The sequence below is a fragment of the Coregonus lavaretus genome (assembly GCF_964263955.1).
Source record: "Coregonus lavaretus genome assembly, chromosome: 28".
NCBI lineage: Eukaryota > Metazoa > Chordata > Actinopteri > Salmoniformes > Salmonidae > Coregonus > Coregonus lavaretus.
The window spans coordinates 33103838-33127249 of NC_140015.1; the positions used below are offsets into that span (position 1 = coordinate 33103838).

The 23412-nt window shown below is 43.6% G+C and overlaps 1 protein-coding gene across 1 annotated transcript in view; it reads right to left on the reverse strand.

Annotated features, from left to right (window-relative positions):
* The window catches only part of LOC311104526 (histone lysine acetyltransferase CREBBP-like), a 74572-nt gene that overhangs the window by 13163 nt on the left and 37997 nt on the right, over positions 1-23412 (reverse strand). Inside the window, exons 5-22 of the mRNA XM_084146389.1 lie at positions 23081-23194; positions 19966-20217; positions 19325-19415; positions 15194-15331; positions 14758-14875; positions 11787-11973; positions 11412-11474; positions 10321-10442; positions 7361-7561; positions 6826-7110; positions 6251-6427; positions 5824-6013; positions 4605-4723; positions 3846-4085; positions 2551-2639; positions 1411-1491; positions 956-1012; positions 155-232 (exon numbers count right to left, since the gene is read on the reverse strand). Coding sequence (XP_084002515.1) covers positions 155-232; positions 956-1012; positions 1411-1491; positions 2551-2639; positions 3846-4085; positions 4605-4723; positions 5824-6013; positions 6251-6427; positions 6826-7110; positions 7361-7561; positions 10321-10442; positions 11412-11474; positions 11787-11973; positions 14758-14875; positions 15194-15331; positions 19325-19415; positions 19966-20217; positions 23081-23194 — 2602 coding nt within the window. The remainder of the gene's footprint in view (positions 1-154; positions 233-955; positions 1013-1410; positions 1492-2550; positions 2640-3845; positions 4086-4604; positions 4724-5823; positions 6014-6250; positions 6428-6825; positions 7111-7360; positions 7562-10320; positions 10443-11411; positions 11475-11786; positions 11974-14757; positions 14876-15193; positions 15332-19324; positions 19416-19965; positions 20218-23080; positions 23195-23412) is intronic.

Sequence of the window (23412 nt, forward strand, 5' to 3'; positions counted from 1 at the left end):
GAGTCCCATAGGGCGGCGCACAATTGGCCCAGCGTCGTCCGGGTTTGGCCGGTGTAGGCCGTCATTGTAAATAAGAATGTTCTTAATTGACTTGCCTAGTTAAATAAAGGTAAAATAAAAAATTTAATAAATGAGAAAAGGGAACAAGGCTTACCCCGATGGCCAGATGACATCATAATGCAGCACACAGATCTGGTGCATCTTCCGTCCACAGTCTTTACATTCAACAAACCTGTGTGAAGAAAGAGAGAGAGAAGGCTGGTCAGAGAAGGGACACCAACACCTCAGTCTCCAAGAAGACACTTTATTGTTGCACAGATTTTGCAGAGCGGGCAATAGATGCAACAGATGACTGACATATGGGCATGAGACAAAATACTGATACACTGGATAACTGTATGTACAAGAGTTGGGTCAATTAAGGAAGTGACTTCAATTCATTAAATTCGCAATTGAAATGGAATTGACCCCGAACCTTGATATACACCCCTTTAAAAATGTACAGTGGTAAATGTCAGTGACTGATAGTAATGCAGCCAGTTACATAAAATGTAAATTAGAATTTTCACCGTTGCCCATGTACTTGGGGCGGTCATCTTATGCTCTGTGATTGAACGGAAAAAGCGAGGGAGAAGTGCAAGAGACAAGGCCCATACACTATTCACCATCAATGGTTATTTACTTTAATTTCTTTGTTTGGCACAGATTTCTCCTCTCAGGACAATACTTTCATCCTCAATGATTTGAAATGCAGTGTATCAACTTGTGTGGCTGACTTGTGTTTTTAAATGGTCCAAATAAATCCAATACTGTGATGCATACTGTACTGTCTACTCAATACCATGATGTCTCAAAGCCAACGGATTTAGAAGCTTTAAAGCAGAATGAAAAGGGCTAAAAGCCCATCAAACGTAAACAGGTTGAGACGTTAAGGTTCAGGTACACAAATACTCACGGTTCTGGATCCAACATGTCGTTCTTCTTTTTTTCAAACTGGTCTTTAGAGATCATACTGGAGGATGGAGAGACAACGGGTGACCAGATAGAATCAGTTCTGATACTCTAAACATGCAGCCCACTCATATGAATACAGATTTGACTATAATTAGCTTAGTCTACCACTTCCGGACCAGTATTTATAGTCATTATGGACTAAGGATATTCACTAGGGAAAGATGGAATCAGTGGAGACTTAAAGACGGTTACTTCCACTAACAAAATGTTCATTTAGTCATGCATCGATATCAATGGGAGACTAAGTGAAAATTCAAGTTAAGTGAAAGTTAGGATTCGCCCCAGAATGTCGTCAAAAACACCTACGAAACTAATCCGAATCAAACCCAGTATTGTTTCCCTGTGTTTTTCAATGTATTGACAAAAACTTTACCACAGATTCCACAACAAACTTACGTCTGTGGCTGTGCCGGGTCGTCTCCCAGGGTGACGCTGTTGCCCTGGATCTCGTTGAAGCACTTCTCACAGAAGTGATACCTGTCGGCAACAAGGCCATATTTGGGTGAGCTGGAGCGGGCACACACAATGGCAGAAGCACAGGGAAAGTTGGCAAACCAGCATACGGGTGGCAGGGTGGCAGAATGGATGGTAGAATGGAACAGCATAACACAGGCAGCGGACAGAGACAAGAGGACAGAGACAAGCAGAGTGAAGGTAGAAAACGTTAGTCACCATGGGAACGGTCATGACAGTCATTCACACACAAGCATAATGAAATAACACAGGAATGCTAACTATGTTGACGGTAATAACAGTAATATTTATATGAGCAAAGTAAATCATTAGTCAATTTTAATTTGCTGAACTACTAAGTTCGACTACTTCTCCACATAAAGCTTTAGTAACACGCAGCAGGCATATGATATGATAATGATGTCAGTTGGGAGAGACTGTTAGAGTGAATGCCAGCTCTGGTGATGTAGGGGAGAGAGGGGGAAGCATCCAGAACACATCACAGACATATGGAACACCTCTCCTTGTCACCTTTTCATAAGAACACTTTTTGTTGAAATTACTTCTTAAATTTGGGTAAAATGCACCAACTTGCTTCCAGATGGGATAGAGTAGTTAACCCTAACTAGCCTCATTGCGCTGAGTTGAGAATAACTGTACTACATGCAACTGCAATGCATCGGAATGGATGCAATATTTGGGGCTAGTGAAGTGCATTAGCAATTTGTGAACAGCAGGGGGAGCAGTGCTGCTGATATTGCAACACATAGGGCTTACAGGGAAACCTAAGATCCTGTCTATGTAGGCTACACTCCGTTTAACACCATGTAACACTTCCAGTATATAGTATGTACCAAACCCCTCTGGTGAAATACCATCTTAGAATACTCTCATCATAAATATTCATTGTTTTTCATGTACCTAAACTAACATTACAATATGCTGTGAGAGCACAATCCTATTCCCCTTCTCTCTCCTCATCTCCCCCTTTCCTTCTCAGTAGCACCAGTCCTGCCTACTTACCACCCTCTCTCTCTTTCCTCCCCCCACTCACCTCCATACCCCCCCGGCGTGTGGTCTTACCTGTTCTGGTAGCTGTAGTAGGTGCCGTCTCTGGAGATGGTGCACAGCTGCTTGCCATAGCAGCAGAGGGTCTGGGGTGAGAACTCATACTGTGGAGGAGCACAGGGAGAAAGGGTTAGTGGAGACACTGTTGTTGAGACATTGTTAGGTCCATTCTACTTCTACACTGTTTAGCATTCAGCCAGGTCAGACCTGTCGACAGATTCCCCCGAATTAAACCCTAGTGTTCCTCTGAAAGTTCTCCTTTCACTGGTATGCATAGTCCCAGGCATGCATCCCAAATGGAACTCTATTCCCTATGAAGTGCACTACTTTTGACCAGGGCCCATTGGGTATAGTGCACTACATAGGGAATAGGGTGCCATTTGGGAATCACACTCAGTGTCACAAGTGCCACAGGGAGTCAAAACGTTAATCATGTCAAGTCAAGTGTTCAAATCTTTGTAAGGACCGCCGTAGGTCAATGTTAATGTTACCCAGTAAAAACGATAACCTACAGATAGTTAGAGCTGAGAGTTTCTCCTGGCCCTAATGATAACCTACAGATAGTTAGAGCTGAGAGTTTCTCCTGGCCCTAATGATAACCTACAGATAGTTAGAGCTGAGAGTTTCTCCTGACCCTAATGATAACCTACAGATAGTTAGAGCTGAGAGTTTCTCCTGACCCTAATGATAACCTACAGATAGTTAGAGCTGAGTGTTTCTCCTGGCCCTAATGATAACCTACAGATAGTTAGAGCTGAGAGTTTCTCCTGGCCCTAATGATAACCTACAGATAGTTAGAGCTGAGAGTTTCTCCTGGCCCTAATGATAACCTACAGATAGTTAGAGCTGAGAGTTTCTCCTGGCCCTAATGATAACCTACAGATAGTTAGAGCTGAGAGTTTCTCCTGGCCCTAATGATAACCTACAGATAGTTAGAGCTGAGAGTTTCTCCTGGCCCTAATGATAACCTACAGATAGTTAGAGCTGAGAGTTTCTCCTGGCCCTAATGATAACCTACAGATAGTTAGAGCTGAGAGTTTCTCCTGACCCTAATGATAACCTACAGATAGTTAGAGCTGAGAGTTTCTCTTGACCCTAATGATAACCTACAGTTAGATCGGAGTTTCTCCAGATCACAAAACTTGTAGCCTCCCTTCCTCTACTCCCTCAGTCTCACCTTCCTGCCGCAGCAGTACCCCAGGCTGACCATGACGGGGTCTATCTCCAGCTCAAACACCTCTAACCTCCCGCTCTACTCCTTCGCTTCCCTCCACCAACATCCCTCCTCCTTCCCTCCCTTTCCGTCTCACCTTCCTGCCGCAGCAGTACCCCAGGCTGACCATGACGGGGTCTATCTCCAGCTCAAACACCTCGGCCAGCTTGGAGCAGTACTTGTAGACGCGGGACGTCTTGCGGTTGTAGATCCAGGCGTTGTTGAACATGACCCAGATGTCTTCCACGTACTGCCAGGGTTCCTGGTACTGACCCGTGTCCAGCTTACGCTTTATAGTGGACAGGTCCATAGGTTTCTTCACTATGTCAAAGTAGTCCTGGGGGGGTGGAGGGGAATGGTTAGAAGAGAGCTAAGTGATATTGACAGTACAGTCACAGGAATCAGCGTTGCATTGTGTCTTGACAAGAATTACATGGTTATGAGAGTGCTTTATCATTCACTATCAAGCTTCAGTACAATCAATGAAATCTGTTTATGAGAGAGAGCTTAACTGATATTGATCGTCAGCATCATTCGAATTTGCATTGTTTCACTGACCAGAATGATATGGACATGGATGAGAGAGATCCTTAATTCTTATTGAGCCTCGGCACATAGCTATGAAATCTGTATAGAATTGAGTAACGAGTCAATCAATTTAAAGATTTGTCATTTGTTTTCATATCAATACATGACTAGGCATAGCCAATCAAGAGAGACTCTCAGGGTGAACGACTATCTAAGTGTGTATACATGCAGTGTGTGTACATACTGTGTGTGTGTGTGTGTGTGTGTGTGTGTGTGTGTGTGTGTGTGTGTGTGTGTGTATGCAGTGTGCGCGTGCGTTTGTACTCACGGGGATGCTCAGCAGCATAGGGTCGACAGGCTGTCTGAAGGGTAGGGACTCTGGGTCCTGTCTGTAGAGGGCCTCTAGTGTGGGCATCAGGGCCTGGCGCAGCTCCTCTGGCTTAAAGACTGCAGGGAGGACAGAGCAGTCAGGGCTCTATTCAGATCGATCACGTAGAACATAGAAATGTATCATGTAGAACAAAAATATAATCTGTCATGTGGTAACAGGGCATCGTGAAAGCTCTATTTATTCTAGTTCTATCTGTGACGTTCAGAACGCTTCAGTGTCTTCACAGGGTCCATTGTCATGGTCAAAACATATTGACAAATTGTTGTGAAGATGGGGAGAGAGGCATGTCTTATAAAAATATGTTCTGTGTTTTTGACACAAAGATCAACTGTACTAGTTGTTCAGCCTCTGATCATCTTGATTACTGTCCGGTAATATGGTCAAGTGCAGCAAAGAAAAACCTAGCAAAGTTGCAGCTGGCTCAGAACAGAGCAGCACACACAGAACAAATATCAACAACATGCATGATAGTCTTTCATGGTTGAGGGTTGAGGAGAAATGTACTAATTCTAGTCTTTTTAAGAAACATTTGTGTGTTGAAAATGCCTAACCACTTGTATAATCTATTGCATACACTTCAAAACAGACATACATACCACACCAGTCACACCACTATGGGTTTCTTCACGGTACCCAAACCAAAAACAGATTTAATGCGCCGCTCAGTTATGCATAAAGCAGTCTCATAGTGGAGGTTACGCAGGCAAAAAGCAAGTTTAGCTTTAAAAAACACACAACATATTGTATCACATCGCCTCTCCTCTTTCTAAAGATCTCTTTAACTGTATATAAGAATATGTATGAATAGTGTGTAAATAGTATTTTTGTTGTCTCCTGGCGTCTTTCCAATATACAACTCTTATTTTATTTTTATTTTGAATGTAATGTAATATCTTCTGTTGTTCTTGTCTATTACTGTTCTGTACTTTGTCATGTATTTGTATGTTTTATGTGGACCCCAGGAAGAGTAGCTGCTGCATGTGCAGTAGCTAATTGGGATCCTAATAAACTAAACTAAACAGGGCAAAGGTGAGGACTAACATGACTGAGGCCAGAGATGCAATAAGATAGGACCAGCTGTGGAAAAACTACTAGTCAGAAAAAAATAGGAAAAACTCCTGGCCCCGGCTAGTTTTACACAAAACCAGGTCCTCACTTTTTTTGCGGTTCTGGGTGGGGGAGGTGGATGCTGCCGAGCCGTTGGCCCCGCCCTCCTCCTCGGGTTCCTTCTTAATCTCCGGCTTCTTCTCCTCCTTCGTCTCCATTGGCTCCTGCTTAGGCCCCGCCCCGTCTGGCTCCTCCTTCTTGACCGTGAAGGGTTTGGTGTCTTTTGTGTCTTCATCCTGCTATGGGGCACAGCTACATTTAGAGGGTGCACTTAAACAAATCTGTAGGACACTACATTTAGAAAGATGGAGGGCAACGGAGGCCACAGTACCAGATAAACAAGATGAGTTCATATGAATTTGAACATTTCAATCAAGAGCACGTGCATTCATACTGTACATATAAATAGAAGGCTCTGGTTGGTCAAGAGTCTTGTAGTCAATATTGATTCTAGGACTACAAGTTTAAGTTCTCACCTCCATTTTGAAGTCGCTGGGCTGCTTTTTCCCCGAGCCACAGTCATCGTCCTCGTCGTCCTCCTCGTCTTTGGGCTCTGTTTGGGCCATGTCTGGCGGGGCCTGTTGGGAGTGGACCTCTGCCACCGAGCCTGGGGTGGGCATGCGGTTATCTATACTGGCTGGCGTCTGGGACAGCTAGAGGGGAAAAATTAGAGATATTTAATATTATCGCTTCAAAGCAAAGGCTGGGTGCTGGCTATAACTGTTGACTGGCACAACAAGTCATTAAGAGCTGGCATGTGAAATAAACGCCTGCTTAATAAACCTTTAGTATCACTCCAAGCATGCTGTTCCTTCAATATACCTTTTAAAATGTGGAAAAGCTGCATGAGAGCACTGAGGTGCTTTGATAGTAACAAAGTGTGCTTCAAAAAGAGCATCTGTTTATTTATTTCCTGACTATATGATCTAACCAGGAAACACTCTTGGCCCTAGTGAAAGGATATAACATGAGTTCTCCTCGTCAGTTCACCAGGTCAGGAAGACGTCCCTATAAAAAAAAGAGTGTTGTGGATCCTAAGCAGGTGTTTTACCGGCGTGCTGGGGTGCTGCTGCGTCTGGCTGGGGGTCCCCGGCTGCTGATGCTGCAGGGGCGTGAGCGGCTGAGAGGGGGCGGCAGGGGACTGCATGCCCAGGGTCGAGGGGGGCCGGGCGGGGGGGCCGCCGCTGGGGACGTGGGTGGGGGTGGAGGACGGTGAAGGCTGAGCCTGGGGGGGTGGGTGGGAGTGGGGATGCTGGAGCTGCTGCAGGTTAGCGGAGGCGTTGGGCGGAGGGGTGGCGCGGGGCAGGGGGCCCAGGGACAGGTTAGAGTTCTGCTGCTGGATGGGGGGGAAATACAGAAGTTACAGTTAGAGTTCTATCTACCATTACATATTCACACACATACGCACACTCTGTTACAAACCTACCCACTCAGACACATACATATTCTAACACTACACTTATATTGACAACCATGAACCCATACAACCCATACTCAGCTTCTTCAAATATGACCAAACCAACAGCAGAGATGATCAATGCAACAGATTACTAGCCCCATCTGTGTGTGTGTCTTTCCCTCCTCACCTGAGTGACAGCTGCCTGTGCTTGCGGCTGGCCGAGGGAGCCCACGTTGTTCATATTCATGCCCCCGCCAGGGGCGGTGTTGGGGGAGAACTGGCTCTGGGGCATGAACTGGCTCTGATTGGCTGTCTGTCCCACCATGCTGTTGGCGTGCTGTCCCATCATGCCTTGCACCTGGGGCATCCTGGACGGGGACATGCCCATCTGGGGAAAGGAGAAAAGAACACACAAACACACGTTATATGGAGGAAACCTCTCTCTCTACATTGAGCCCTTGCCAAGAATAACAAACTATGCATCTAAATGGGATCAGAACTGGGTTCAAATAATATGAAAACATTATTTTTACTTAGGCTGTGCTTGATTGAGGTTACCTGGTGAAATGGAACCAATAGAATAGTCACAAAAGTGCAAACCCCACCCATCTGTTACTCCAGGCAGGCTAATGCAAATGCTCAAAGTATTTGAAAGATTTAGAAAAGTATTTAAACCCAGGTCTGAATGGGATACAATAACACACACACACCACCAAGACAATAGTCCTTATGAAAGGCCTGGGCATAATAAACTAATAAACAGTGTGCTGATTAAAAACCAGAAGGCAGAGAGGCGTCAACAACCACAAGTAGAGGAACATTAAATGGTACAAAACCATAAACAGTAAAAATCCAACCCAACTCATTTAAGACATATACAATGCTCAACCACTTTCCCAGTAGAAACAAAGAGTCTACAGTTTACATTTATTTGAATGTATTTATTTTTTGACGGCACTCCTTTTGATTTGAAAGAAACCTTCCATACATATTTGCCCATTGTAGAAGTGCTCAAAAAGTGACATTTTGGACCTGAATGCCAAAACATTCAAGAGATAAAGTTGCTCAAAGTTCACCTATTTTGCATACCCCACCATAGCATGAGACATCCATGTCTTCATCACTGGAAAAGATAAACGGTTGAGATTGATATAATTTAAAAGCTTACAAACAAGGTTATCAAACTATTTTATAATTTATTTGTAAAAAGTGGTTTTTATAATATATTTTCTGAAACCTTAAACGTCAATTACCTAAAAACGCTTAAACTCCAATTTATTTTCATATTCACGTTGTAGCTTAGACCCTATTTTACATTATCAGAGATTTTTGTGTTGTGCCCGCCATCGGTTGAAACACAACATGGTCTTAAATACAGGGTGGGTGTCATGTTTTGGCTGATAAATGTACTAAAATGGGAATCAAATTGAAATTTCAACTTTTTAAATTGTACCACAAAGACAGTTGGAGGTCCACACATCAGAGAACGTTGACTTGAATGTGAATGTTGTTTTACATTATACTGTCAAATCCTCCATAGGAAACCTATTGAAATCATAGAAATATAGATAATAGAATAGACATGACCATTTAAGTCGACATTCGACGGTGGCTGGACTGGCCACAATTTTTGTGGTAGTAATTAGAAGTTAGAATTTCAATACAATTTAAATTTCAATGGTGTACCAGCTAAATTGCAGTGGTCTGAAGGGATAGGTCCATTCTATGAATTATATTTCTATGATTGAAATGACACCCACCTTGTATTCAACAGCATGTTGTGTCTCAACCGATGGTGGGCACAACACAAACGTGATGACGTAAAGTAGGGTCTAAGCTACAACATATGTGAATCGTTGATAGACAGCAATATTCAAACCTTGTCTCAGATTTTTTAAAGCAGATTTAATTCAGGACAGACTACACCACTCAGGAACACTCTTGGAAAGCCATTTTGGTGGGTCTTTTGCATAAACATGTGTGTAATTGTCCCTATCCCAGGGACAACCCTATCCCCAGGGTTAGGTTTTCAGAAGACTGATGTGAGTTCTAACCTTTTAACTGGTCTTTGCGCCTTTCATATTTATCTTGATCCTAACAAACTCCCCAGTGTTGTTCACTAGTTTACTCCAAGTAGGGAAAGGGTGGCGGGGTTGGAAAGTAATAAAGGGGAATATATATATATTTCTACAAGGATATGTATGTATGTATGTGTGTGTGTATATATATATATATATATAGAAATAAAAAACATGGGGGATTGGAAGTGATGCAGACAATTACATTGATGGAAGTTACAATCTATCTGCAATATTACGTTGATCTACACCCCCCCCCCAAAAAAAAAATCCCCAGTCCCTGCTGGTAATAAGCATTACCCATAAAATGATGCTGCCACCACAATATTTGAAAGTACAAAGGGATCAACAACATTGGATTCACTCCATATTACTGGCCTGTATGACAAAGTGAAAAGAAGCCTGTGTTAAAAAATCCACTCCAAATCATCCAAATCAAACAATGCTGTTAAATAATATTGAAAGACAACACGGCAAATAAATACACTTTTTGGCCTAAATGAAAAACTACAGGGTTGGGTCAAATCCAATACAACAGAGTGAAACCCTCTCCATTTTTAAGTATTGTGGTTGCAGCATCATGTTATGGGTATGCATGGGAGTTTGTCAGGATCAAAACAAATATGAAAGGCGCAAAGCCCAGGTAAAAAGTTAAGAGGAAAACTCGCCTCAGTTTTCTTAAAACCTAACCATGGGAGAGTTTTATTTTTCAGCGAGTTGTAAAGTTTTTCACTTTGAAAATGTGGAGTAGGTTGTGTAGATCTGTAGGAAAAAAATCTAATTGAATCCCTTTTTAGATTTAATTTTAAGGCAGCAAAAATGTTTTAAAAGTTCAAGGTGTAGACTTTCCATAGACACTGTAGTGGAGAAGGATGGGAGTTAAAACAGGGTTGTTGTCTTCTAATGGAGAGACTGAGACAAAGAGTGCGAAGGGGAGACGGGGGGAGAGAGAAATGGAGAGACGGGGAGAGGGAGTGAGAGGAGGAGAGAAGAGGAGAGAAGAAAGGGAAGGAAGGAGATACAGTAGGAAAGAGTTAGCAGGGGCATAGAGGGAGCATGGAGGTCTCACCGCTGGGACAGAGCTCATGTTCATCTGCTGCGAGTGGTTCATGGGCGAGGCGGCGCGGGCCCCCATGGGCGCCTGGGACATCTGCACGTTCTGCATCGCCATGGGGTTGAACTGATTGATACCTATGTGGGAGAGGAGACACGCACACACAAACATAGGGTGCACACACACACACATTCAGCACACACAGGACTAGTGGTGTCTACAATACTCTGAGATGTTGACATTAATTACCCTATGCTCTGATGAGCAGGTGAAGGAGTCACTGAGCCAGTTTGGAGCTAAGTCATAACTTTTCACAAACTTGTTCATTTGCTGTCAGTGTTTCCCCTATATATTTTTTGGGGGCGTGGTGGCGGGAGGTCACAGGGCATGCCCCCCCAGGATATTTTTTTGGGGTAGAATGACTGAGGTCATTTACGGGGACTTTAAAAATACATTCTACTCCAAAATGATCTATCTATCTATAATCCCCCCAGAAATGAGCCCAATAACATATTGGTAAAAAATACTTTTAGGGCTGACTCTTTTACCATAGCCTATACATGGCACCATATCGTATTATCAGGCAGATGTTTTATTAGCTGGATCAAAAAGGGGCTACTTTTTTCCCCCATGGAGCCAATAAAGTTTTGAAATAAATGTTAAGCAATTTTTCTCGGCTAATCTACACATTCGGTCATGGAGCTGACAGAAAATGTTGCAGTGTGAAAGCAAATTTCCCGCAATTCTACTCAATTTTGCTATGGCTAATTCTGTGTTCTTATGCAAAAATCGGGGCCCCTGGGCATGTGCCACGTGAGCCCGGTCGGTAATTCAGCCATCCCAAAAGTACTTCAAAATTAATTGTTTATTATATTTGTTTCATTCTTTTAGCTTTTTAAATGAATACAGGGGAAACACTGGCTGTAATGATCTAAATAAACATTTATGGAGAAACAGTTGCTGAATAAACCATTTAAACTATTTGCGTGTGATTATAGTATCTAAAGCAACTGGCCATCAGGGGGGCTGACAGTCAGTGTGCAGTTGACTGTGTCTGGATGAAAGAATGAGAAACAAATGTTGAAGTGCAGGAGAAGGCCTGGTACCTTGAGACAGCTGCATGCGGGGCATGATCTGATTTGGCACGTTGGGCATAGGCACAGATCCATCTGAAAGGGAGGACGACGAGAGGGATGAGATGTGGTCAACATGTCATATACCAAAGCATCCAAATTAGCCAACTACCGCCTCAAACACCTACTTTAAACAAACATATCATTATCCTGTTATAGGGCCAAATGCTAACTTTCACTTAAGTCAAATGTCCACTTAGTCTCCCATTAACATCAATGCATGACTAAATGAAAAAAATGAAGGGTTTGCCCCATACATGGTAATAAGATGATAATAAACGTAAGTGATTATGTTGCTCCCTCCTTCAATAGAGGGGTCTCCATAGGTCCAGGGAGGAGGGTACTCACTGGCTGGCCGTGGGGACTGGCCAGGACCCATGGAGTTGGGCTGAGGGGCCATGCCTGGCTGATGCTGGGCCCCCGGCCCCCCCCCTGCCATGGGGCCAGGCTGCTTCTGGAGCCGCGAGCGCCTCTTCTCCTCCAACTCCTTCTGGATCTTATAGATCTTCTCCGCCAGGAAGTGGTAATACTCGTCCTGCAGGAATTGACAACATGAGATTAGAAATAACGTATACTTAACAAAAATATAAACATGTAAAGTGTTGGTCCCATGTTTCATGAGCTGAAATAAAATATCCCAGAAATGTTCTATATGCACAAAAAGCTTATTTTTCTCAAATGTGTTTACATCCCTGTTAGTGAGCATTTGTCTTTTGCCAAGATAATCCATCCACCTGACAGGTGTGGCATATCAAGAAGCTGATTAAACAGCATGATCATTACACAGGTCCACCTTGTGCTGTGGACAATAAAAGGCCACTAAAATGTGCAGTTTTGTCACACAACACAATGCCACAGATGTCTGAAGATTTGAGGGATCGTGCAATTGGCATGCTGACTGCAGGAATGTCCACCAGAGCTGTTGCCAGAGAATTTAATGTTTATTTCTCGACCATAAACCGCCTCCACCGTCGTTTTAGAGAATTTGACAGTACGTCCAACCGTCCTCACAACCGCAGACCACGTGTAACCACGCCAGCCCAGGACCTCCACATCCGGCTTCGTCACCTGCGGGACTGTCTGAGACCAGCCACCCGGAAAGCTGATGAAACTGAGGAGTATTTCTGTCTATAATAATATTTCTGTCTGTAATAAAGCCCTTTTGTGGGGAAAAACTCATTCTGATTGGCTGTGCCTGGCTCCCCAGTAGGTGGGCCTGGCTCCCATGGCTGCACCCCTGCTCAGTCATGTGAAATCCATAGATTAGGGCCTAATGAATTTATTTCAATTGACTGATTTCCTTATATGAACTGTAACTCAGTAAAATTGTTGAGATTGTTGCATGTTGCATTTACAGTGGGGAGAACAAGTATTTGATACACTGCCAATTTTGCAGGTTTTCCTACTTACAAAGCATGTAGAGGTCTGTAATTTTTATCATAGGTACACTTCAACTGTGAGAGACTGAATCTAAAACAAAAATCCAGAAAATCACATTGTATGATTTTTAAGTAATTAATTTGCATTTTATTGCATGACATGACAAGTATTTGATCACCTACCAACCAGTAAGAATTCCGGCTCTCACAGACCTGTTCGTTTTTCTTTAAGAAGCCCTCCTGTTCTCAACTCATTGCCTGTATTAACTGCACCTGTTTGAACTCGTTACCTGTATAAAAGACACCTGTCCACACACTCAATCAAACAGACTCCAACCTCTCCACAATGGCCAAGACCAGAGAGCTGTGTAAGGACATCAGGGATAAAATTGTAGACCTGCACAAGGCTGGGATGGGCTACAGGACAATAGGCAAGCAGCTTGGTGAGAAGGCAACAATTGTTGGCGCAATTATTAGAAAATGGAAGAAGTTCAAGATGACGGTCAATCACCCTCGGTCTGGGGCTCCATGCAAGATCTCACCTCGTGGGGCATCAATGATCATGAGGAAGGTGAGGGATCAGCCCAGAACTACACGGCAGGACCTGGTCAATGACCTGAAGAGAGCTGGGACCACAGTCTCAAAGAAAACCATTAGTAACACACTATGCCGTCATGGATTAAAATCCTGCAGCGCACGCAAGGTTCCCCTGCTCAAGCCAGCGCATGTCCAGGCCCGTCTGAAGTTTGCCAATGACCATCTGGATGATCCAGAGGAGGAATGGGACAAGGTCATGTGGTCTGATGAGACAAAAATAGAGCTTTTTGGTCTAAACTCCACTCGCTGTGTTTGGAGTAAGAAGAAGGATGAGTACAAGAACACCATCCCAACCGTGAAGCATGGAGGTGGAAACATCATTCTTTGGGGATGCTTTTCTGCAAAGGGGACAGGACGACTGCACCGTATTGAAGAGAGGATGGATGGGGCCATGTATCGCGAGATCTTGGCCAACAACCTCCTTCCCTCAGTAAGAGCATTGAAGATGGGTCGTGGCTGGGTCTTCCAGCATGACAACGACCCAAAACACACAGCCAGGGCAACTAAGGAGTGGCTCCGTAAGAAGCATCTCAAGGTCCTGGAGTGGCCTGGCCAGTCTCCAGACCTGAACCCAATATAAAATCTTTGGAGGGAGCTGAAAGTCCATATTGCCCAGCGACAGCCCCGAAACCTGAAGGATCTGGAGAAGGTCTGTATGGAGGAGTGGGCCAAAATCCCTGCTGCAGTGTGTGCAAACCTGGTCAAGACCTACAGGAAACGTATGATCTCTGTAATTGCAAACAAAGGTTTCTGTACCAAATATTGAGTTCTGCTTTTCTGATGTATCAAATACTTATGTCATGCAATAAAATGCAAATTAATTACTTAAAAATCATACAATGTGATTTTCTGGATTTTTGTTTTAGATTCCGTCTCTCACAGTTGAAGTGTACCTATGATAAAAATTACAGACCTCTACATGCTTTGTAAGTAGGAAAACCTGCAAAATCGGCAGTGTATCAAATACTTGTTCTCCCCACTGTATATTTTTATTCAGTATATATTTTGTTTACTTTATTGCATGTTATATCAGCTACTTAAAGTGCACACTACGGGAGAAGTGTGGAGATTGGGATGCAGTCTATGTTGGCGATTCAAGCAGTTGGGAGTAGTGAGTTCATCACTGGAGGTTGGTGGCACATTAATTGGGGAGGACGGGCTCGTGGTAATGGCTGGAGCGGAATCGTATCAAATACATCAAACATATGATTTCCAGGTGTTTGATGCCATTCCATTTACTCTGTTCCAGCCATTATTATGAGCCGTCCTCCCCTCAGCAGCCTCCACTGGAGTTCATTACCCTGCAGACTGGTACATGTCCCCCTCCACCTTGAGTTAGTTACCCTGCTGTTGGCAGACTCGTACATATCCCCTTCCACCTTCCTAGCGTACGCCACCAGGTTCTCCATCCGCCGGTCCTTCAGTGCTGCGGGGTCTGGTGTGGGGAATATGGCTTGTACTCTGCAGGAGGACATGGCGAAGAAGGGATGGTGGAGGGAAAGTATAAAGGGAGAATTAAAAAGTGAGTTGGAGTAGAGAGTGGCAACCTCAATGTGTCTCAATAATCTGAAAATTGTATTTCCTTTCATAACACAGATCTGAACGGGCTAGGTAAGTGAACACAAATGGTCCAATCCCAAATGGTCCAACTCCTATACCCTTAGCCCTATGGTGGCAAAGCCATGTGGGTTGCCCACCTATATAACCCTGATAGATTAATGGTCATCGAGGAGAGAAAACATTGAAGGGAGGGAATGCAAGCGTCTTGGTGGTACTTACAGTTTGTGCACCAGGTGGGTGCGTAGGTCCTGAGTGACGTGCTCGTGCCACGTCTTCCTCACCCCCGAGGCGGAGAGAGGGTTGGCGCCAGGCAGGTTGCCCATGCCCCCCATGCCCAACCCATCTGGCATCAACTGACTGGAGAACGGAGAGAGAGAGAGGAGCGCAAGATCACTAAGGAAACATGTTATCATAAGCGTAACACCAAGGTAACTATGAGAGAATAACTCGTGTAATGCTGTGTGTCAAATAAATAAGTAGAAACAGTGGCATTGCAGCTATCAGGGATGTAACCCCAATTTCAGCCTTTGCCCAACCCCTTCATATATTCAAAAAATGCATTCAGGTGAGAAATGGTGGGTGGGGGGGAAATTGCTCATAAATATTCATTTTGGGGGTGGGTAAACATAGTGGTACCTGATCCCAACATTTTCTCACTAAAGAATACTTTGTGTGCATTGCGAACCAATATGGACTGTTAGCTCAGTGGTAAGGTGGCGAGTTCCTGACATCTAGTGTCACTTGCGGAGTAAGTTTGAATCCCCCATGGGGCATAAAAAAAAAAAATCTAACATGGACTCACATTTATTGCGGTACTGTGTTGGAGAAAAAAAAGTGCAATCACCACCTTGAAAATTAAGATATGGGGCTCAATTCAATCCAACCCGCAATATTTATGCAGTAGCTCTTTTTCCAATGATCAAATTAACTAACAGATTGGTCTTGGGTACTGCATAAAAACCTACAACTACTACCAGGGCAACCCCTCTCACAGGTATGCTTTCACTTTTCAAAATTAGAAGTGTGGGCACGGGATGAATATTGAAAATAAAGGATTATTTAATTTTATATCTGCCACATGTAGGATTAGAACTAACAACCATTGAACTATGAGCCAACTGTTTTAGCACACTGTGCCACCAATCAGTCATAGGGAAAGAATACAACGAGTTGACATGACCACGATTGTCATCCATTTCTTATTACGATGGATGTAGCTACGAATATAAACGTATAACCCTCAGACTACATGTTTGTTTTTCTTTGTAAAACATGTAGATTTGTATGAAACGGTAAACTAAACCATTTAAATTTGGTCATATGCGGAAATGTGCTTTACTGCCGTCTGAATTATGTGTAACATCAGTGTTCTAGTCAAGGAAGCGTCATGCTAAATACAGTGGGGGAAAAAAGTATTTAGTCAGCCACCAATTGTGCAAGTTCTCCCACTTAAAAAGATGAGAGAGGCCTGTAATTTTCATCATAGGTACATGTCAACTATGACAGACAAAATGAGAATTTTTTTTCCAGAAAATCACATTGTAGGATTTTTAATGAATTTATTTGCAAATTATGGTGGAAAATAAGTATTTGGTCAATAACAAAAGTTTCTCAATACTTTGTTATATACCCTTTGTTGGCAATGACACAGGTCAAACGTTTTCTGTAAGTCTTCACAAGGTTTTCACACACTGTTGCTGGTATTTTGGCCCATTCCTCCATGCAGATCTCCTCTAGAGCAGTGATGTTTTGGGGCTGTCGATGGGCAACACGGACTTTCAACTCCCTCCAAAGATTTTCTATGGGGTTGAGATCTGGAGACTGGCTAGGCCACCCCAGGACCTTGAAATGCTTCTTACGAAGCCACTCCTTCGTTGCCCGGGCGGTGTTTGGGATCATTGTCATGCTGAAAGACCCAGCCACGTTTCATCTTCACTGCCCTTGCTGATGGAAGGAGGTTTTCCCTCAAAATCTCACGATACATGGCCCCATTCATTCTTTCCTTTACACGGGTCAGTCGTCCTGGTCCCTTTGCAGAAAAACAGCCCCAAAGCATGATGTTTCCACCCCCATGCTTCACAGTAGGTATGGTGTTCTTTGGATGCAACTCAGCATTCTTTGTCCTCCAAACACGACGAGTTGAGTTTTTACCAAAAAGTTCTATTTTGGTTTCATCTGACCATATGACATTCTCCCAATCCTCTTCTGGATCATCCAAATGCACTCTAGCAAACTTCAGACTTGCCTGGACATGTACTGGCTTAAGCAGGGGGACACGTCTGGCACTGCAGGATTTGAGTCCCTGGCGGCGTAGTGTGTTACTGATGGTAGGCTTTGTTACTTGGTCCCTGTCCTTTGACAGCTCTTTGGTCTTGGCCATAGTGGAGTTTGGAGTGTGACTGTTTGAGGTTGTGGACAGGTGTCTTTTATACTGATAACAAGTTCAAACAGGTGCCATTAATACAGGTAACGAGTGGAGGACAGAGGAGCCTCTTAAAGAAGAAGTTACAGGTCTGTGAGAGCCAGAAATCTTGCTTGTTTGTAGGTGACCAAATACTTATTTTCCACCATAATTTGCAAATCAATTCATAAAAAATCCTACAATGTGATTTTCTGGATTTTTTTTCTCCATTTGTCTGTCATAGTTGACGTGTACCTATGATGAAAATTACAGGCCTCTCTCATCTTTTTAAGTGGGAGAACTTGCACAATTGGTGGCTGACTAAATACTTTTTTCCCCCCATTGATTGGCACAGTCCTCTTACCAAGACCATTGCCAAATAAAGCGCGCTGTCACCTGCTTTTATAGTAAGCCTTGAGGTGGTACCACCCAGCACTAGAAGGGAATGTATGTCATACCAAACTCCTCCCCTTGAGATGACGTAGAGGCACCTTCAAGGTGCCTCTACATCACGATTATAATTGTAGAGTTAAACCAACAGGGGCAAAAAGAGCTAGATTTACTACTAAAATACCACTTTTGCAATGAACTATCAAAATGAAGACCAGAATTGACGTTTCACTATAACTATGCCTAAAACCTTGTTTTTTTGCAGAATTTTTTATTTCTTCATGAAAGTTACTATTTAAATTGAATATACAGTGAGCTCCAAAAGTATTGGGACAGTGACACATTGTTGTTTTGGCTCTGTACTCCAGCACTTTGGATTTGAAATTATACAATGACTATGAGGGTAAAGTGCAGACTGTCAGCTTTAATATGAGGGTATTTCCATCCATATCAGGTGAACCGCTTAGAAATTACAGCACTTTTTCCATACAGTGCATTCAGAAAGTATTCAGACCCCTTCACTTTTTCCACATTTTGTTACGTTGCAGCCTTATTCTAAAATTGATTAAACCGTTTCCCCCCCCCCCTCATCAATCTACACACAATACCCCATAATGACAAAGCAAAAAAAAGTTTTTGTAAATTTTGGAAAATGTATAAAAAATAAAAACAGAAATATCACAATTACATAAGTATTCAGACTCTTTACTCAGTACTTTGTTGAAGCACCTTTGGCAGCGATTACAGCCTCGAGTCTTCTTGGGTATGACACTACAAGCATGGCACACCTGTATATGGGGAGTTCCTCCCATTCTTCTTTGCAGATCCTCTCAAGCTCTGTTAGTGAGAAAGTTAGACGGACAAATATCATACCCCCACAAAAATGCTAACCTCTCGTTATTGTAATGGTGAGAGGTTAGCATGTCTTGGGGGCAAGATATTTGTGCGTCTGTAACTTTCTCAATAATCATCATTCACGATTCATTCAGAGCTATCTGTAATCATAGTAGCATCCACATTAATGTAGAAGTCTTTAGAAACATATTATATTCTTATTTACAATCAAAGACTCCAAAATGACACAATACATGATTTACCATTCATTTCATTTCTATTGGGCACAAAATAATCTGAAACACAACCAAAACAAACAGCAAATGCATCCAACTAGTTTGTTGAGTCGCTAGCTTGATGTAATCATTGCGTGCTAGGAATATGGGACCAAATAATACACTTTTGACTATTTTAATACACATAAGTGAATTTGTCCCAATATTTTTGGACTATGTACAAAAAGTGCTGTAATTTCTAAAATGGTTCACCCGATATGGACGAAAAAACCCTCAAATTAAAGCTGAGACTGCACTTTAACCTCAGTCATTGTATCATTTCAAACCCAAAGTGCTGGGGTACAGAGCCAAAACAAACAAAAAAATCACTATCCCAATACTTTTGGAGCGCTGCTGTACACTGCAGTGGGCCCAGCTTCGTACCATCCAGTTGGAGTTAACTAGGGCACAGAATTCAGAGAGACAATCCAAACGGGTTAGTGGACTCACTTGTTGAGCGACGAGGGGAGCGAGGAGTCCGAGTGCATGCCGGTATCCGAGGGCACGCCCATCCCTCCTCCGGCCATGTTCATGTTAGTGCCTGGGAGAAAACACAGCCAACCAGAGTCAGCATTACAACCAAAACAGTGACCAATACCCGGTTTCATCTGTGCCGAGCAGATGTGGTCCTCTGTAGCTCAGCTGGTAGAGCACGGCGCTTGTAACGCCAAGGTAGTGGGTTCGATCCCCGGGACCACCCATACACAAAAATGTATGCACGCATGACTGTAAGTCGCTTTGGATAAAAGCGTCTGCTAAATGGCATATTATTATTATTATTATTATTACTATACCCCTTCGACTCATCACACCTGACCCTTATACAGAGAACTACACCAAAATGAATTAACGAGTCAACCAATCAAACAAATAATTGTCTATTTAACCATTTCATGTGTCATCCTCTGGAATTTCAAACTGTGCATATTTGCAAACCCAAAATTCTATTCAGTTGAATCAATCATATGCGTCTATCAACCCATTTTTACATTTACGATTTAGTCATTTAGCAGATGCTCTTATCCAATTGTCCTGAAGTGCTTTACAGTAATCTAGCCTAGAAACCCAATGAGACCAAGCAACATTCTGACCTAGTGCATTGATGGAGCGTAGCTGCTGCCCTCCCTGGGCTGTGTTCTGTCCTCCCTGTCCCTGAGCAGCGGACTGGTTACCGTAGGGCAGGCCCAGGGCGGCGTAGGCCCGCTGCATGGAACTGGGGTCGATGTGCCCGCTGCTGGCACTGCCACTGTTCATGGAGGAACCCGGGGAGCTGCCGGGAGGGCCCGTGCCCACCGTGGCACTGATGGCACTCTGCAGGCTAGCACCGGGCGAACCCAGCATGGCTGGAGAGAGAGTGGAGACATTTTTTAGAGAAGAGTGGGGAGAGGAAGAGAAGAGTGGGGGGGGGGGGGGGAAGAGAGAGAGAGAGAGAGAGAGAGAGAGAGAGAGAGAGAGAGAGAGAGAGAGAGAGAGAGAGAGAGAGAGAGAGAGAAAGTGGAGAGGAGAATGAGATGTGAGTAATTATGCACACTATTGCACATAACTCCCTTTCCTCCCCCATTTTCCTCATTGACAACAAACAGAACTACCTTTAGGACTTAGCTTGGGCCTATGTCAATAAACCATTAGTACGCCCTTCCAGAAAAGGTCTGCCGTATGTTACGTTTGATGAAAAGCAATCTACTTACTTATTGGAAAGATTCTCATGGAAGTTATAAAACTCAAGAGTTTTTAAACAAAACAAATCTGTAAATCCTATATTCATATTTTTTACGATCTAAAATAATGTATTTATCTGTTTTCACCCAAAGAGCCTACTACTGCTCTATACCTTACTGTATGTTGAACTGTGACAGGCAAAGGACCACCCATAGACAAAAAAAAAATGTATGCACGCATGACTAAGTCGCTTTGGATAAAAGCGTCTGCTAAATGGCATATTATTATTAAAGTGTGTGTGCACGTTGCCTCTGTGGGGGATTTAAATCTGTCACTGCTCTTCAGGCCAATCAGAGAGCATGATCTCCCCTCCCCCCTCCCCCACTGATAGAAGCTCCCGAGCTCCTCCCCCAGGGTGTCAGATTACAGGCCCATGGTTCTACAGGAATCCTTTATAGCCAGCGAGCCAGCACAGAGCGCAGCCAGGGATAAGGCCTGCAGGTGGCGCCACTGAAAACAACTTCACTCCACACATCCTTTCACTCACTCACTGTAGGGTTCTATCCTCTCAGCTCAGCATGCTTCTCTGTTGACAATTTAGTTACATTGTAAAAAATAAAAAACTAACCTTTACATCACAATTCATTATAGCTAAAGTGTGTAACAGTGTAAAATGCATCTGACTGTTGTAAATTCAATGTGTCAATGTTTTTGTATCTGTGCCTACAGTATGTAAATAAACTGAAATAAAATTAAAATGTAATGTGGCTGAGGAGCCAGATTTCTGAATGAAAACTCAGTGCTGAGGGGCGACAACAACCGGTTTATCTGACCAAAAGTAATCTACAGTGCATTCGGAAAGTATTCAGACCCCTTCACTTTTCCCACATTTTGTTACGTTACAGCATTATTTAAAAAAAAAATACTCATCAATATTGGCAAATGTATAAAAAAATAAAAATAAAATGAAATATCTTATTTACATAAGTATTCAGACCCTTTGCTATGAGACTCGAAATTGAGCTCAGGTGCATCATGTTTCCATTGACCATCCTTGAGATGTTTCTACAACTTGATTGGAGTCCACCTGTGGTAAATTCAATTGATTGGACATGATTTGGAAAGGCACACACCTGTCTATATAAGGTCCCACAGTTGACAGTGCATGTCAGAGCAAAAACCAAGCCATGAGGTCAAAGGAATTGTCCGTAGAGCTCAGAGACAGGATTATGTTGAGGCACAGGTCTGGGGAAGGGTACCAAAACATTTCTGCAGCATTGAAGGTCCCCAAGGTCCACACAGTGGCCTCCATCATTCTTAAATGGAATAAGTTTGGAACCACCAAGACTCTTCCTAGAGCTGGCCGCCCGGCCAACCTGAGCAATCGGGGGAGAAGGGCCTTGGTCAGGCAGGTGACCAAGAACCCGATGGTCGCTCTGAATGAGCTCCAGAGTTCCTCTGTGGAGATGGGAGAACTTTCCAGAAGGACAACCATCTCTGCAGCACCCCACCAATCAGGCCTTGATGTTACGAGTGGCCAGACGGAAGCCACTCCTCAGTAAAAGGCACATTACAGCCCAATTGGAGTTTGCCAAAAGGCACCTAAAGGACTCTCAGACCATGAGAAACAAGATTATCTGGTCTGATGAAACCGAGATTGAACTCTTTGGCCCGTACGCCAAGTGTCACAACTGGAGGAAACCTTGCACCATCCCTACGGTGAAGCATGGTGGTGGCAGCATCATGCTGTGGGGATGTTTTTCAGTGGCAGGGACTGGGAGACTAGTCAGGATTGAGGGAAAGATGAACGGAGCAAAGTACAGTGAGATTCTTGATGAAAACCTGCTCCAGACCTCAGACTGGGGCGAAGGTTCACCTTCCAACACGACAACGACCCTAAGCACACAAGACAACAGAGGAGTGGCTTCGGGACAAGTCTCTGAATGTCCTTGAGAGGCCCAGCCAGAGCCCGGACTTAACCCAGATCGAACATCTCTGGAGATACCTGAAAATAGCTGTGCAGCGACGCTCCCCATCCAACCAGACAGAACTTGAGAGGATCTGCAGAGAAGAATGGGAGGAACTCCCCAAATACAGGTGTGCTAAGTTTGTAGCTTCATACCCAAGAAGACTCAAGGATGTAAATCGCTGCCAAAGGTGCTTCAACAAAGTACAGAAAAAAGGGTCTGAATACTTATGTAAATGTTATAGTTCCGTTTTTTATTTGTAATACATTTACAAAAATGATGGGGTATGGTGTGGACGTAGATTGCTGAGGGGAAAAAAAACTATTGAATCCATAACGTAACAAAATGTGGAAAAAGTCAAAGGCTCTGAATACTTCCCGAATGCACTGTATCTACTTGAATGGCTATGCTAATGAAAAAACACCTGTATGGGAGGATATTCACAATACCCAACGTCTCACACACACACACACACACACACACACACACACACACACACGCACGCACGCGCACACACGCACACACACACACACGCGTGTGATGGAGTGAAGGGTCCTAGGGGAAAACAACAGGTACTCACGCTGCTGGTTCCTTTTGTCGCTGGCGTTCTTCAGCGGCAGGCAGACGGGACAGTCGTGCCGCGTGCAGTTCTTCCAGTGAGAGATTATCTGTCTGGACGACGCACAGTGAGCCACTGTGGGGGGATAGAGGGGTAAGAGAGGAAGACAGAAGGGAAAGAGGAGAGATTGAATGAAAGATAGAAAAAGAGTGACAAAGATGAAAGAAAGAGGGATGACAGAAGAGGGATGACAGAAGAGGGATGACAGAAGAGGGCGAGAGAAGGCAACGAGTCATTGAAAAACACATACAGTAGCGATGACAAGATGATCACTTACATGACACCATATAAAC